Source organism: Ictalurus furcatus, chromosome 4 (assembly GCF_023375685.1).
Source record: "Ictalurus furcatus strain D&B chromosome 4, Billie_1.0, whole genome shotgun sequence".
Taxonomy (NCBI): Eukaryota; Metazoa; Chordata; class Actinopteri; order Siluriformes; family Ictaluridae; genus Ictalurus; species Ictalurus furcatus.
The window spans coordinates 17506861-17520494 of record NC_071258.1 but is presented as its reverse complement, the minus strand read 5'-3'; the positions used below and the strand labels follow the sequence as shown (position 1 = coordinate 17520494).

At 38.1% G+C, this 13634-nt stretch overlaps 1 protein-coding gene across 3 annotated transcripts in view; it reads right to left on the bottom strand.

Moving 5' to 3' along the window:
- The window catches only part of blm (BLM RecQ like helicase), a 55081-nt gene extending 43306 nt beyond the window's left edge, over window positions 1-11775 (bottom strand). For all 3 annotated transcript variants that reach the window (XM_053623216.1, XM_053623218.1, XM_053623217.1), the window contains exon 1: window positions 10763-11775. In XM_053623216.1, coding sequence (XP_053479191.1) covers window positions 10763-10857 — 95 coding nt within the window. In that variant the 5' untranslated portion in view covers window positions 10858-11775. The remainder of the gene's footprint in view (window positions 1-10762) is intronic.
- Between the last annotated feature and the right edge of the window lie 1859 nt (window positions 11776-13634).

The window sequence follows — 13634 nt, the reverse complement described above, 5'->3', positions numbered from 1 at the left end:
CCTAAGCAGGTTCTAATCACTGGCACCCAATCTTGAACACCTGATTCTAATTAAATGGATTTGAAGGTGTGGTAAATGTAGGGGTGTACTTGCTTTTTCCATATGACTCATCTGTTTTTTTGTTAATTTAAATTGTGAAAATTACTGCAAAATGTCAATTTTAGGTGTCATTTGTAGAGCTGCAACTGACGATTATTTTCATGATCGAATAGTAGGCCGGTTATTTTATTTATTTATTTATTTTCCGATTAATCGGCTGGGCGGGGACAAACTTTCAGTAACATTTTTTCGTTTATTTAAAATAAAATCCACAAACTGAGTGTTACAAATATAAACTTAAGACTGAAACTCTACACAACTGTTTGTCCAATTATAGAAGACTGAAAAGAACCCAATACACACAGACAAAACCAAAGTTGTGTGCACTTAATGCAGTGAAGAACTGTCCACCGAAACACGACAAGTTTGAAGTACCATATTCGTGCGAAACACATTTTTGCTGATGTTAGCAATGATGCTAGTGCTGAGACAGGGTCAACAAGCCGTGCTCATCAAACGACACTAGTGGAGTGCAGCCGGAGCAAGTTTGTCAACAAAACAACAACAGCAAAGCTAACTAGCACAATCGCTAAATGGATCTATTGTTACGAGAATACATGAACTGTACAACACTGAAAAAGTTATGAAAGTGAGGCAATTGGAAGAAGGTACTTTTATTGCACTTACTGGAGACCACCGGACATCAGTAAATAACCATTACTACCTCGGTGTAACAGCACACATAATCGATGACAAATGGCAGCTGCACTCATTCACTTTAGGCATGTTAAAAACAGAAGAAAGGCATTTTGCATGCGCTAGCCAGTTTCTCAAAGCTGCAAATGAGTGGGAGATAATGGGCAAGGTCACAACTATAGAAACAGACAGCGCTCGCAATATGATTGCCGCTGCAAGGAATCTACCATTCGAGCATGTGCCGTGTGTGGCGCATATGATACAAAGTGTGATCACCGTGGCTTTACGGGACAGCGGATTTGACAGCGTTTAAGCCAAGTGCCATAAAATAGTAGGACACTTCAGACACAGTTCCGCAAACATAGCAGAGCTGAAAGCTCAGCAAGCCTCTCATGCACTAATAGAGGAGTCCCTCGTCCAGGGTGTACCGACGCGCTGGAATTCAACTCTTGAAAAGATAAGGTGGATGCAACACAACAAAGATCCACTGAAAGCAACACTGGCATAGGAGAAGCTCAACTTCGCCATGCTAACCATGCTAAAAGTTGGAAACGGTACTGGAGCCCTGCAGGTAATGTGATTTCTCCGTCTTCTCCAATTTTCCTGATAAAAATAAGTAATCGTAAGTCATCTAGACATAGTTTAAGGCCTATACCCTAAATAGATGCCATCTGAATGAAAACTGTAGTCATTAAGTCAATTGTGTGGTGCTCTGTTTGCACTGTAGGTACATCACTGAGCTCCTAGGTGATGAAAAGTATGTATCCTGCTCCATGGTGCTACAGCGCTGTGTCATCTCCTGCTTACAATGGAGGTCTCTGATGTTGACCCTGCCTACATAGCGCGCTTCAAGGCTGCATTCGCAAAGGACCTCAACGGGCGAAAGGAGAACTCAAACCTGTGGTTAAAGGGAGGCAACTGCTCTAGATCCTAGGTTCAAAAACCTTAGGTGCTTGCCCACGGCAGAGAGGGGAGAGGTGTGGCAAAAGCTGAGTGAGATGCTGAAGGATAGAGAACCTGCACCGCAGACCTCTGGAGAAAAAGTGGAGCCAGAGCCACCAAAGAAGAAGATGGCCCTCCTACTCATGGGATCAAAGTCGGAGTCTGATGAAGAGGTACTATCCACAGATAAATCTCTAGAGAGGTACAAGGCAGAGCCCTGTGTCAGCACAGAAACATGTCCACTACAGTGGTGGTCATCACAAGCAGGTACATATGGTAAGCTGGCCCATATTGCAAAAAGGTACTTGGCTACACCTGCCTCAACAGTGCCATATGAGAGACTGTTCTCTTTGGCAGGCCACATTCTGCAGAAGAACAGGCCAGCTCTATCATCTGAAAATGTGAACAAACTAGTCTGCCTGAGCAACTGGTTGGAAGAAGAATAGACTGTATGATTGGTTGACAGGAGGCATGTTGCACAGATGCACAGTGACTGAAGTAATTATCTTTAACCAAGAATGTAGAGATTGTTCACTCTGTCTCTTCACAGACATTATGGCATTCCATTTCTAAAACAGGCCTACTTATTGTTGCATTCATTTGAGTTGATGTTACTATGCAAAAAAAATTACAGGTAAGCTAATTGTGACTTTGTAGCAGACATTACTTTGTAACAGTTGTTGGTTTCTGCTAAATATGTCTGCAGTTCAAATGGGTGCCTCAACAATTTAAGAGATTGTTATTGAACACTTGTTAAACATGTTAATGGTTTCAATAATAAAACTGAAGAATCTGTTTCTTTAAACCAGTTTCTCATGCATTTATTTATTTCAACACTGCACGTTTACAAGTAAATCTTAGTATTTTAAATTTGCGATTACTCATGATTAATCATAGCCCATGACTGTGATTAACTCGATTAAAATTTTTTAGAAAAATTTTTAATCGATTGACAGCACTAATATATATATATATATATATATATATATATATATATATATATATATATATATATATATATATATATACATACACACACACACACACACACACATTAGGGATATCACGAGAACCGATACTTCGGTACCAATTTGGTACCAACATTCATAATTTTTCTGAAATAGTTTTTCTGCATTGGTAATGAAGTTCCCAAGGTTGTAATTCTTCCGGAACTTAAGGGGGCAGCCAATAAGCTCAAGTGTTTTAGTCGGTCCACAAGTGGTAAAGAAGAACAACGCCTACAAGCACATGGGAAAAACTACAGAAGATGGCGAGAAGTTTAGCTCCGCCCCGACTCGTTGATAGGAAAGGTGGGAAGGGTTAAATATGTAAATATTTCGCATTCAGGGCGGATGACAACAAACATAACCGATGCTATTGTTCATTTCAAACAAAGCGAGGAAACACCTCGAATTTGGCGAAGCACCTGAAAGACAGGTCCTATATTATGTTTGAGGCAGCTCCATTGTGCCATGAAACCAGCTAACGTTATGCTCCATGTAATGTTTACGATAGCCAGTTATTTGTTAACGATGATAACGCATTGCACTGTTATAAACTACCTCCTACTGGGCCACCATGCATCGCCATTCAGCCCGTGTCCTGTCAGAAAAATGTAGCCTAATGTCACAAATAATTATTCAAATGTTCATGCTTTTAATAAATCTTTTTGGCCTGCCACCATATCAGTGAATTTAAACTAATGCTTGCATTCAGAGTATAAGGGGTGTGTGTGTGTGCGCGCATTTAGGAGTGCACCTTAGCACTTGTAGCCTCTACTCTTTTATTAGTCACAGTCAGACAGTGATTGATAACTAAAATATCCTCCTCTCACTGCCAGTATCAGCCAGAGGAGGATGTCCTCCAGGAAAGTTTTCAATTTTACATTTAAAAAAATACATTTTTATATCACACTGTGGTATCGACTTTGGTATTGAGTACTTTTGGTGGTATCGGTACCCACTACTAGATTTTTGGTATCGTGACATCCCTAATACATATACACACGCATTTATAATATACACACACACACAACTGCACGACTTGTGTAATATTGTACTAGTATCCTCCAAAGTAGATGACTCATCTTGATGATAGAGGACTATCATCACTAAAGTTTAGTTTCAGAAAGCTTTAAGAGAAAATGTAAATATATACTCAGTTGTATTTGGCTGTCTGCCCACTCTAGTGTAAGAAAATAAACATTTTGTATACCGAATATCCCAATATAAAACAAACCTCACTGCGGTATAGAGACGAGCCATTTAACGAGTGACCCTGCATTCCAAATGGCACAAGTGATGCCTTTGGAGTAGGGCTGCACAATTAAACAAATATCGATCACGATTACGATTTTGACTGCCCACGATTAAATGAACATGATCGACTGCGATACTGATGTTTAAAGTTCGTCCTCCGCTAATCGAAAACTCAGCTGAAAACTCAGATCAAATCAAGCGCTTCCTACACTTACAACCAATCACCATAGAGCGGCGCAGGGATGACATCATTTTGTAGTGCCAAAACCCCGAAACGGATTTAGCATTTTAGCCCTTGAGCTGCCAGCTTCGCTTCAAGCTCCAGCGCTTTGCGGGAGAAGAAATCATAACATTAACATGATGCTAAATAGCACTACCGAGGTTATCAGGGACATTAAACGTCATCACGCCGAACGGGAAATAACTTTGCAGATAAACTCAGGGCTCTACAGTGCGACCATTTCACTCGCATTTGTGACCGAAAAGTATTTTGTGCGAATGTGAATAAATATTTATTCGCACCGGTGCGAGTGACCTGTTCGGAGTTGTATAATACGATAAAAGTACAACTCTAAAATGCATCTACACTGAGCAACAGTTACTTTCACACTGCTTTTCATCTCCTCAGTCAACCAAACAAGTGTGGAAATACTGCAAAGAAGCCATAATGATGACAATAACTCTGTACATCATCTGCTTCAACTTCCCGATCTCACAACCACCATCTTTTATTGATCCCGCAAAATGACCTGCACCTGCGACCTGCTCGTGTAGACACAGCGGCTTCGCACGGGGTAAATTAGTAATAATGCTAATGCTACAAGGTGGTTTTAATTCAAACTTCTTTATTAAAAAATTCCTCACCAATCATAGTCAAGAGTAGCAACCGTTCAGTCTGTAAACAAAGTACACTGCGGCTCTCCTTCACCAACTCTAATTCACTTCATTTAAACTCACGGTTGCCAGATATCACTAGAAAAGTAAACTCTAGTTTCCATGTTTTGATTGAAACCCCCCAAAACACAATATTATCAGCAGACATGGACACTGTACTGGGGGAACCAATCTAAAACTGATAAACAAAAATAGAACTTCTAAAATGTAAAGACAGAAAATGTGCTTAGTTATAAATAAATCATTTAATATAAAATATATTACAATAACTTCATAAAATATAAATATACTGAGAAATGAAATAATGTTTAATTACTATGGGTTGCATTTAATATCAATTTGACATTAAGCTTAGTAAGCTATTACCTTAGAAAGCTATTAGCCTTTTTCCTAATATGGATCATTTTGTGTTACTCAACTTTTAATTAGGACTCTCTATTGTTTTTAAGATATTTAAAAATAAATATTTTATGCTCGTTTATTTATCAACTAACCAACAGTATCTCACTGCTATTATTTTAACTCAATTAACAGTGACCATGAGTAGAGAGCTTACATTTAACTGTTTATGATAGACCGTCTGATTAACCTCTTTTACCGGTAGCCAAAAAATGGCATTTTTGTCTGTTTTGGGGGTACCTGTGTTCAGCATTGATTTGTTTTGTGATCTCACACACCACAGTAGTGGTTAATGGCTCATATGAAAGTAGACACTTAAGACTTTAAGAATTAGCAGTTATTTCAAGTATTTCTACTTTTACCTCGCCTACCTGGGGCAATACATTCAGAATTTTTTTTAAAAAATATATTTTTAAATTTTTTTTTACTTTTAACACAAATGTTATATCTTCACAGCAAATGTCGATATCAACCCCAGTCCTGGTCTCAAAGATGCCCCAAGTACTTGTCCATGAACACCCAAAATATGAGGAAGTTATCTCTAACCACTAAAATTGTGTGTAAGGTTATCCAAACACAGGTTAAAACCTCTCCAAAATGGCACAAAACCTCTCCAAATGGCACCAAACGTCTCCAAATGACATAAAACCTCTCTAAATGACACAAAGCTCATAAAAATGGCACAAAGCCTTTAAATATTGCAGACTTCTAGAAATAGCAATAAATAAATAAATAAATAAATAAATTTAAAGGCACAAAATAACCTCTCCAAATGGCACCAAATGTCTCCAAATGGCACCAAACCTCTCCAAATGGCACAAAATGAAAACAAATGGCAGTAGCATGAACTCTGTTACACAATGTGTAATTTCACACACACACAAAAGTCTGAAACATACTTATAAAATATAATGTTTATTAAAAATAGTGCCAGAGCCCCAGGTGAAGGAGCACTTGCTCTCCGAATGGCTCAAATGATAGACACACAAGTGACCCCTCTCCTCTGACTTCTCTAGGGGGTAGATAGAGCCCCTCAACTCAATCCACATAGTCTTCCTCCAAAAAAAAAAAAAAAAAAAGAGCCACTCGGAAATAACTGCTCCAGAAGCTGTGATGCATTCAGGCTTTTTCGGGAGCATGCCGCCGCTATAAGACGCCGATAAATTGCACGCTGAGCGAAAACCAGTAGAAAACTAGCGATCAGAAAAAACTGCCAAACATGCAAAAACCTGCTGTATAAAGTTTTGCAGGAAGACCGCTAGAGCGGAGCTGCCATTTCCTGATAGTTTCTCTGCACGGCCCTGTAGCACTGTGCTGATTGGCCTGTACCGCTGACACACAACTCAAGACGCATGCGTAAAAGGTTTGGTTGTGCTGATTACGCGTTTGATTTTCTCAGCCTCTGAGTGGTCAATCATGTCGGGTTTGGGCTTGTTTGAAAGCTAGAAGTATCTACAATTGGTCCAAGTAGGTGTCAATCAAGTTAGACTGCCCGATTAAAATTTAGGAGGCGGGTTGTTCAGCATAGCCAAAGCAGATTAGCTTTTTTTAGATGGTGTCTCAGTTTAGTTTATGACTAATTACTAAAATCCAGAGGGGTGGGATAACGAAACACAATGCATTTTGAAGAGGACATTTGTGACTAAATATGGAACTTTGCATTTGTTTTCTTCAATAAAGCTGATGGACTTTATACTGATGGAAATGTGCATGATTTATAAAACCGCGAGCGAACTGGATTTTCGTCTATGTAGGTAATGTAAGGTATTAAACATTTATACAAGTCCGATCTTCAGTTTAAATGTTATCATTTTATTGTGGCAGTTGTATACGGTGTTTTACTATCAAAAAAGCTTTAATCGTGCTCTCCGATTTATCTCTGTCTCAATGTTTTCGTGGAGAGGTGTGAATTCTTTGCCCAGCAGGGAGCTCAAACTCCGCCCCTTTCCCATCCCCCTGCTCACCAGCAGTTAAGCATACAGACATAAAACTGTACACACAGAAAGCCACAAGTGTCCTGACTAATCTTGTACCAGAACTGCGGTGATACAATAATTCATTTGTTTATACTAATTGAAAATGTCCGATAAGTCATTTTCCATTCCGCCGGCGGAATGCCCGCTAGTGTCGGGGCGAAAGGGGTTTCAATTTCAATTTTATTTTATTTGTATAGCGCTTTTTACAATAGACATTGTCTCAAAGCAGCTTTACAGAAATATCAACATGGTATACAGATATTAAAGGTGCAAATTTATCCCAACTGAGCAAGCCACTGAGTGGCGACGGTGGCAAGGAAAAACTCCCTAAGATGTTTTAAGAGGAAGAAACCTTGAGAGGAACCCGACCCAGAAGGGAACCCATCCTCATCTGGGTAACAACAGACAGCGCGAAAAAGTTCATTATGGATTTATATGAAGTCTGTATGGCCTTAGGAGCAGCCGTAGTCCCAGCAGTCTGGAATTAGAGAAGATTTGAGCTCCATCCAGAGGCAGAAAGGATCTGGATCTCTAGTATCTCCATAAATTCATGTGGGGCTCGGCGAAAGGAGGGAGGGAGAAAAAAGATTATTATGACTGCGAAGTAGTAGAACAGAATCTAGTCAGGGTAGGCTTGAGTAAACAAATACGTTTTAAGCCTAGACTTAAACACTGAGACTGTGTCTGAGTCCCGAACACTAATAGGAAGACTGTTCCATAACTGTGGGGCTCTATAAGAGAAAGCTCTTCCCCCTGCTGTAGCCTTCACTATTCGAGGTACCGTCAAATAGCCTGCATCTTTTGATCTAAGTAGGCGTGGCGGATTATATAAAACCAAAAGGTCGCTTAGATATTGTGGCGCGAGACCATTTAGTGCTTTATAGGTTAATAAAAGTATTTTATAGTTAATGCGAGATTTTACTGGGAGCCAATGCAGTATTGATAATATCGGTGTGATATGGTCGTACCTTCTAGTTCTAGTTAGGACTCTAGCAGCTGCATTCTGGACTAACTGGAGCTTATTTATATTCCTACTGGAACATCCAGACAGTAAGGCATTACAGTAATCTAATCTAGAGGTGACGAATGCATGAACTAGTATTTCTGCATCATGTAGTGACAATATGTTTCTTATTTTAGAAATATTTCTGAGATGAAAGAAGGCTATCCTAGTAATATTATCTACATGAGCATCAAATGATAGGCTGGAGTCAATAATCACTCCAAGGTCTTTAACTGCTGCACATGATGAAACAGAAAGACCATCCAGAGTAACCATGTGATCAGAAAGATTACTTCTAGCTACACGTGGGCCTAATAAAAGTATTTCTGTTTTATCAGAATTAAGTAGAAGGAAGTTAGTTAAAAAAGGGTTAAAGTTTAAAAAAAAAAAAGATTGGTATCTGGATCGTTATCGGCTGTAAAAATCCTGATCAGAGCTTCAGTAATGAACACCATTAAACTAAAGCGCTTCCCATCTGATGGGTAAATGAACTCACCCAATCACATCCTATATGAGATTATTCAGATATATACACACACAATATAAACCATGACAGTGGAAAATGTCTAATAGTGGAGGTTTAAATATATTTAAGAGGAGCAGACTTCAAACACTGAACATTGATGTTTATTGTATTTGTTTACAAGGTGGAACAGGTTAACGGTTGTTTTTTTTGCATACAGCCTGTAAAATTAACTGAAAATATTGCATTTAGTTCATCAGAAGGTAAATTAATTTGTCATGGCTCACCTATGTTCCTAAATTCTTTCATAATTGACCAGCTCAAGTTTTCTCATGCCTACTTGTGTGTTATATCGTGGCATGAGAAAACTTAATGAATGTGAAAGTGCAATAAAAATATGTTGTCACTAAAATCAATTAATAATCATGATAAATAATCAAGATCTCAATATTGATCAAAATAATCGGGATTATCATTTTGGAGGGTGCTTTGAAGGGAGAACAATCATGATACTCATGCTTTAAGATTATTTCAAACTATTTCTAATAAAAAATTGTTGATGACAAAGTCTTTGAAAAGAATTGGGCTAGGATTGAGATAGGGATGATCACTTCTGAATGAGGTTCTCTACAGCCTGTTGCAATGGTTTAGCATCATCAGTCAAGACAGCCCAGGGATGGTATAAATTTGCATGCTCTCTAAATGTTTGGTTCAACATTTATATTAACATATAGATTTATTTTTTATTACATATACATACATACATACATACATATATACACACACATATTATATATATATATATATATATATATATATATATATATATATATATATATATATATATATATATACACATACACACACACACACACACACATATATATATATATATATATATATATATATATTTAACATTTGCATTTTACATTTTTATTTAGGGTTATATTAAACATTTGATTTAACATTTAAATACAACATTTATATTTATTTTTATATTGGAGAGTTACAAAAAACATTTAAGATTTACATTTAGATTTAACATTTAGATTTAAATAGAAGATTTAGATAAAACATTTAGATTTTGTGTTGAAGTGATAAAATTATAATAAAAATGGTACAATGTATACTTATGTAAATCTTGCAAAATTTAAGTCTGACTAAATTGGACCAGTTTTTATTACACAATTTATTTTACAAACGGCACCCCATATTCTGCACACCACGGAGTGATTATACAAGTTACTATATCCTTCCTGGCAGCTCAAACTAATCTGGCCATTTCCCTCTGAACTCCCTTATCAACAAAACATTTCCAACCACAGAACTATCACTCACTCAATGTTTTTGTATCATTCTGTGAAAAGTCTAGAGACTGTTGTGTGTGAAATTCCTAGGAGATCAGCAGTTTCTGAAATACTCCAACCAGCCCTTCTGGTAACAGCACCCATGCCACAATCACACTTTTGTTCATTCGATTGTTGTATGTGAACATTAACTGAAGCTCTTGAGCTGTATCTTTATTTTATTTTTTGCATTGAGCAGCTGTCACATGATTGGCTGATTAGATAACTGCATGAACGTTCCCAATAAAGTGGGCAGTGGGTGAATACCTTGGCATCTACGCACAGGCCACACAGTGAAAAGCATACCAAAATAAGGTTAAGACAAGTTTACAGGGCAGCAACTATAGCCGAGTTTATACTGTACGATATTGGCCACGATTTGGTCGTCTGAGACAAATTTTGAGAACCCTAAAAGATTCCTATAATCCTAGGCCAAAATCTGTAGTCTTTGATCGCTAGTTTGACATATTCTATGACAGCCGATTAATGGCCGTTGCGATCAAACTTTTCCTCTGATTAAATTATGGCAGTCTCCGAAGATTTTAGGCACAGTCCTGTAGTGTGGCTTCCCTACACCGTAGGAGTCGTCCGTTTTTCGCGTCTTGACTGTCATTAAGTTGACATGAATGACAACTGAGATTCTACTGTGTGACATGGCTCGAGTTTGTACAGTCTGACAAGCAATAGTCGCAAAGAACTATTAAAAATCGCATAGTGTGCACCCGGCTTATCCCCAGTAAACTTACCCAGACTTTGCTTTGGCCAGAGACTTGCTTCGTGCAGCTACGCTGCTGTGCCGCTCGAGCTGTTCTTTTAAATTGTTCTGAGGAAGTGTAGGCATAGCGCGGGCAGCGATGAAACTTGCGTGTAAAAAACAATGATGTTACACGGTAACTATAACAGAAAATACGAATTAAATAAAGAAGAGATGCAGATAATCATATCATACTACACTTGACATTTGCAGAAGCTAGCTAAATAGCTAATCCAAATGCAATTTTTGCATTCGTGTTTGCTAACTGGCTACGTAACAGGCTACCGTTAAAACTTTTTCCACTGATGCAAAAATAAGAATCACTCGCGACCATTAATGTAATATTCTATACCGAAAAGACTGACAGAATTAATACGTGAATTATTATTCATTGCGAACATTCGTTAAACATATATTCCCATTTGAGCGTGGTTATCCGCAATCCCTGTCCGATTTTAAGGTTTACAGCGCAATTCAATCTGCTGCGCATGCGCGAAAACGTCGCAGGACGTCACACTTGAGCGCCACAAAAATGCAAACCCTTGGCTACGTTCGAAATCGGGTTGGAGGAAGGCGCGAAGCCGTTTGGCAACAGCTGGACTGTGACTGGGCAGGAGATGGCAGAAGGAAGTGACGAATCAGGAAGTGACGAATCAGGAAGTGACTAATCAGGAAGTGACGAATCAGGAAGTGACGAATCAGGAAGTGAGATGAGGTTCGAAGAGGATGGCGGGAGAGATAGGAGTGTATGGAACACTGAAATAGTGTAGAACCAAAGGATGTGCAATTCCCTGATGATCCTGCGGCTAGGGCCCCACATCTTGTGATCAGACGTTTAAATGTGGCTTTGAAATGTGCAGCAGTGGGATTGTTACACCAGCCTCCTAGAAATTATGATGCAGGTTATAGGTTCATATGTATGTTAAATATATATCTGTATTTTTCTACACTTTTAAATTTGAAAATCATTATGTATGATGTACATAACCAATTATCACCAATGAATTATAAAACTTAAATTCAGGATATTTTCATGTACAGTTAATAAATTAGACTATACCACCTCTTATAACAGTGTCACTCCTTTGTAAATGTTTATTGTTATCAATGAAACTTATCATTACAGTTTCAGTATCTTATGGCTATACTTACGTTATTATACTGCAGATATCTTCCTTTGTGTATGTACATGTATATATAACATTTATCAGTATGGCAACTTAAATCAAAGATCAAATGTTAAAATAACAACTGAAATTATAAATCTAAGTTCCAAATTCAACGTTAAACAAATAAACTTGGAATATATGAAATTATAATAATTTGCTTACCACAACATCGTACCGCATTGAAAAATAATTCAATGTGGTCTTGGCTAAATTTGTACTTAAGGATATCTCTCAATATCTCGATATCTTAGTATAAAGGATATATCCATGTAGCACTGAGCAAGATGGCGGCCCGAGATCTCGCCTCCTTATCACCAGTTGCGCTATGATTGGCCATCCCAGTGTATTTCTATTTCAGTGGTATGGAACATAGTACGATCGAGAAAACGGAAAAAAAGGAAAAGGGAACGTCTAACACAGAGGAAACAGATAGCGAGCAAAGTGTTAGCTTAGCAACAAAACAGGAAGAGGAACACAAAGTGATCATAAAATTATCTCAAGAAGGGACAATGTTTGGTGAGTGGAATCCGGTTCAGCTAACAAAATAGATAGACAATCTGCTGGGTGTGTTTAAAAGTGCTAAAATATTGAGAAGTGGATCACTATTGATTATTTGTAGAAATAAAGTCCAGCAAGGGAAAGGAATGCAACTGAATAAAATAGGTGGTAAGAGAGTTATTTGTTCGTTGATTGGGTATAAAAAATGGGTTCGAGGAGTCATTTCAGGAATACCTACAGGTGTTACAGAGGAACAAATAAAAGACAATGTTTCAGGGGCAAAAGTACTAGAAGTAAAACGTCTTAAAACAACTAGAAATAGGGAGAAATGCGACAGCCTGGCTGTGATGTTTGATGAATCAAGACTGCCAAGTAAGGTGGACATAGGATAAACGAGCTATGAGGTCAAGTATATTGATGAACCACTGAGATGCTTTAAATGGCAGAAATATGGCCATGTAGCAGCAATATGTAAGGGCAAACAGAGATGTGGTAGGTGTGCAGGCGAACATGAGTACGGGAAGTGTGGAGAAAGAGTAAAGCTCAAATGCTGCACCTGTGGAGGAGAGCAAAGCTCAGCTTACCGTGGCTGTGAAGCCAGCAAGAAGGCAGTGGAGGTGCAACAAGTGAAGACATTGCAAGGAATAATGTATGCAGAAGCAGTAAAGAAAATGTCCAGTGAAAGGAAGGGCTATAAACCAGAAAATAAAGTTAAGACCTTGCGGGAGCTGTGAAAAGATTGTGGTAAAGAAAGATATGTTAATTATGAGTTTGTATTGTTTATGGTTGAGTTTATAAATTACTCAGCACAGACAGAGAGAAAGACTGAAAAGATCAAAATAGTAGTTAAATCAACTGAAAAAATACTTTGGTATTAAAGGACTCAGCTGTGACTTAGTGGAAGAAATGCTAACTGCAGGAATCTCTTAACTCTCAGTCATGGGCTGTCGGTTTTTCATGATCCTAGTTATATTGCAGTGGAATGCCAGGAGTCTTGTAGCTAGTGGACAAGAATTCAAAAAGTTTGTGACTGATTTATTAGATAAACTGCATATAATATGTGTGCAAGAGACATGGTTGAAACCACAGTTAGACTTTGTAATTTATGGATATACTACAATCAGAAATGATAGGGAAATGGGTAAAGGCGGAGGGGTAGCAACTTTTGTAAGAAATTATGAGGTATAAGCTAATCAA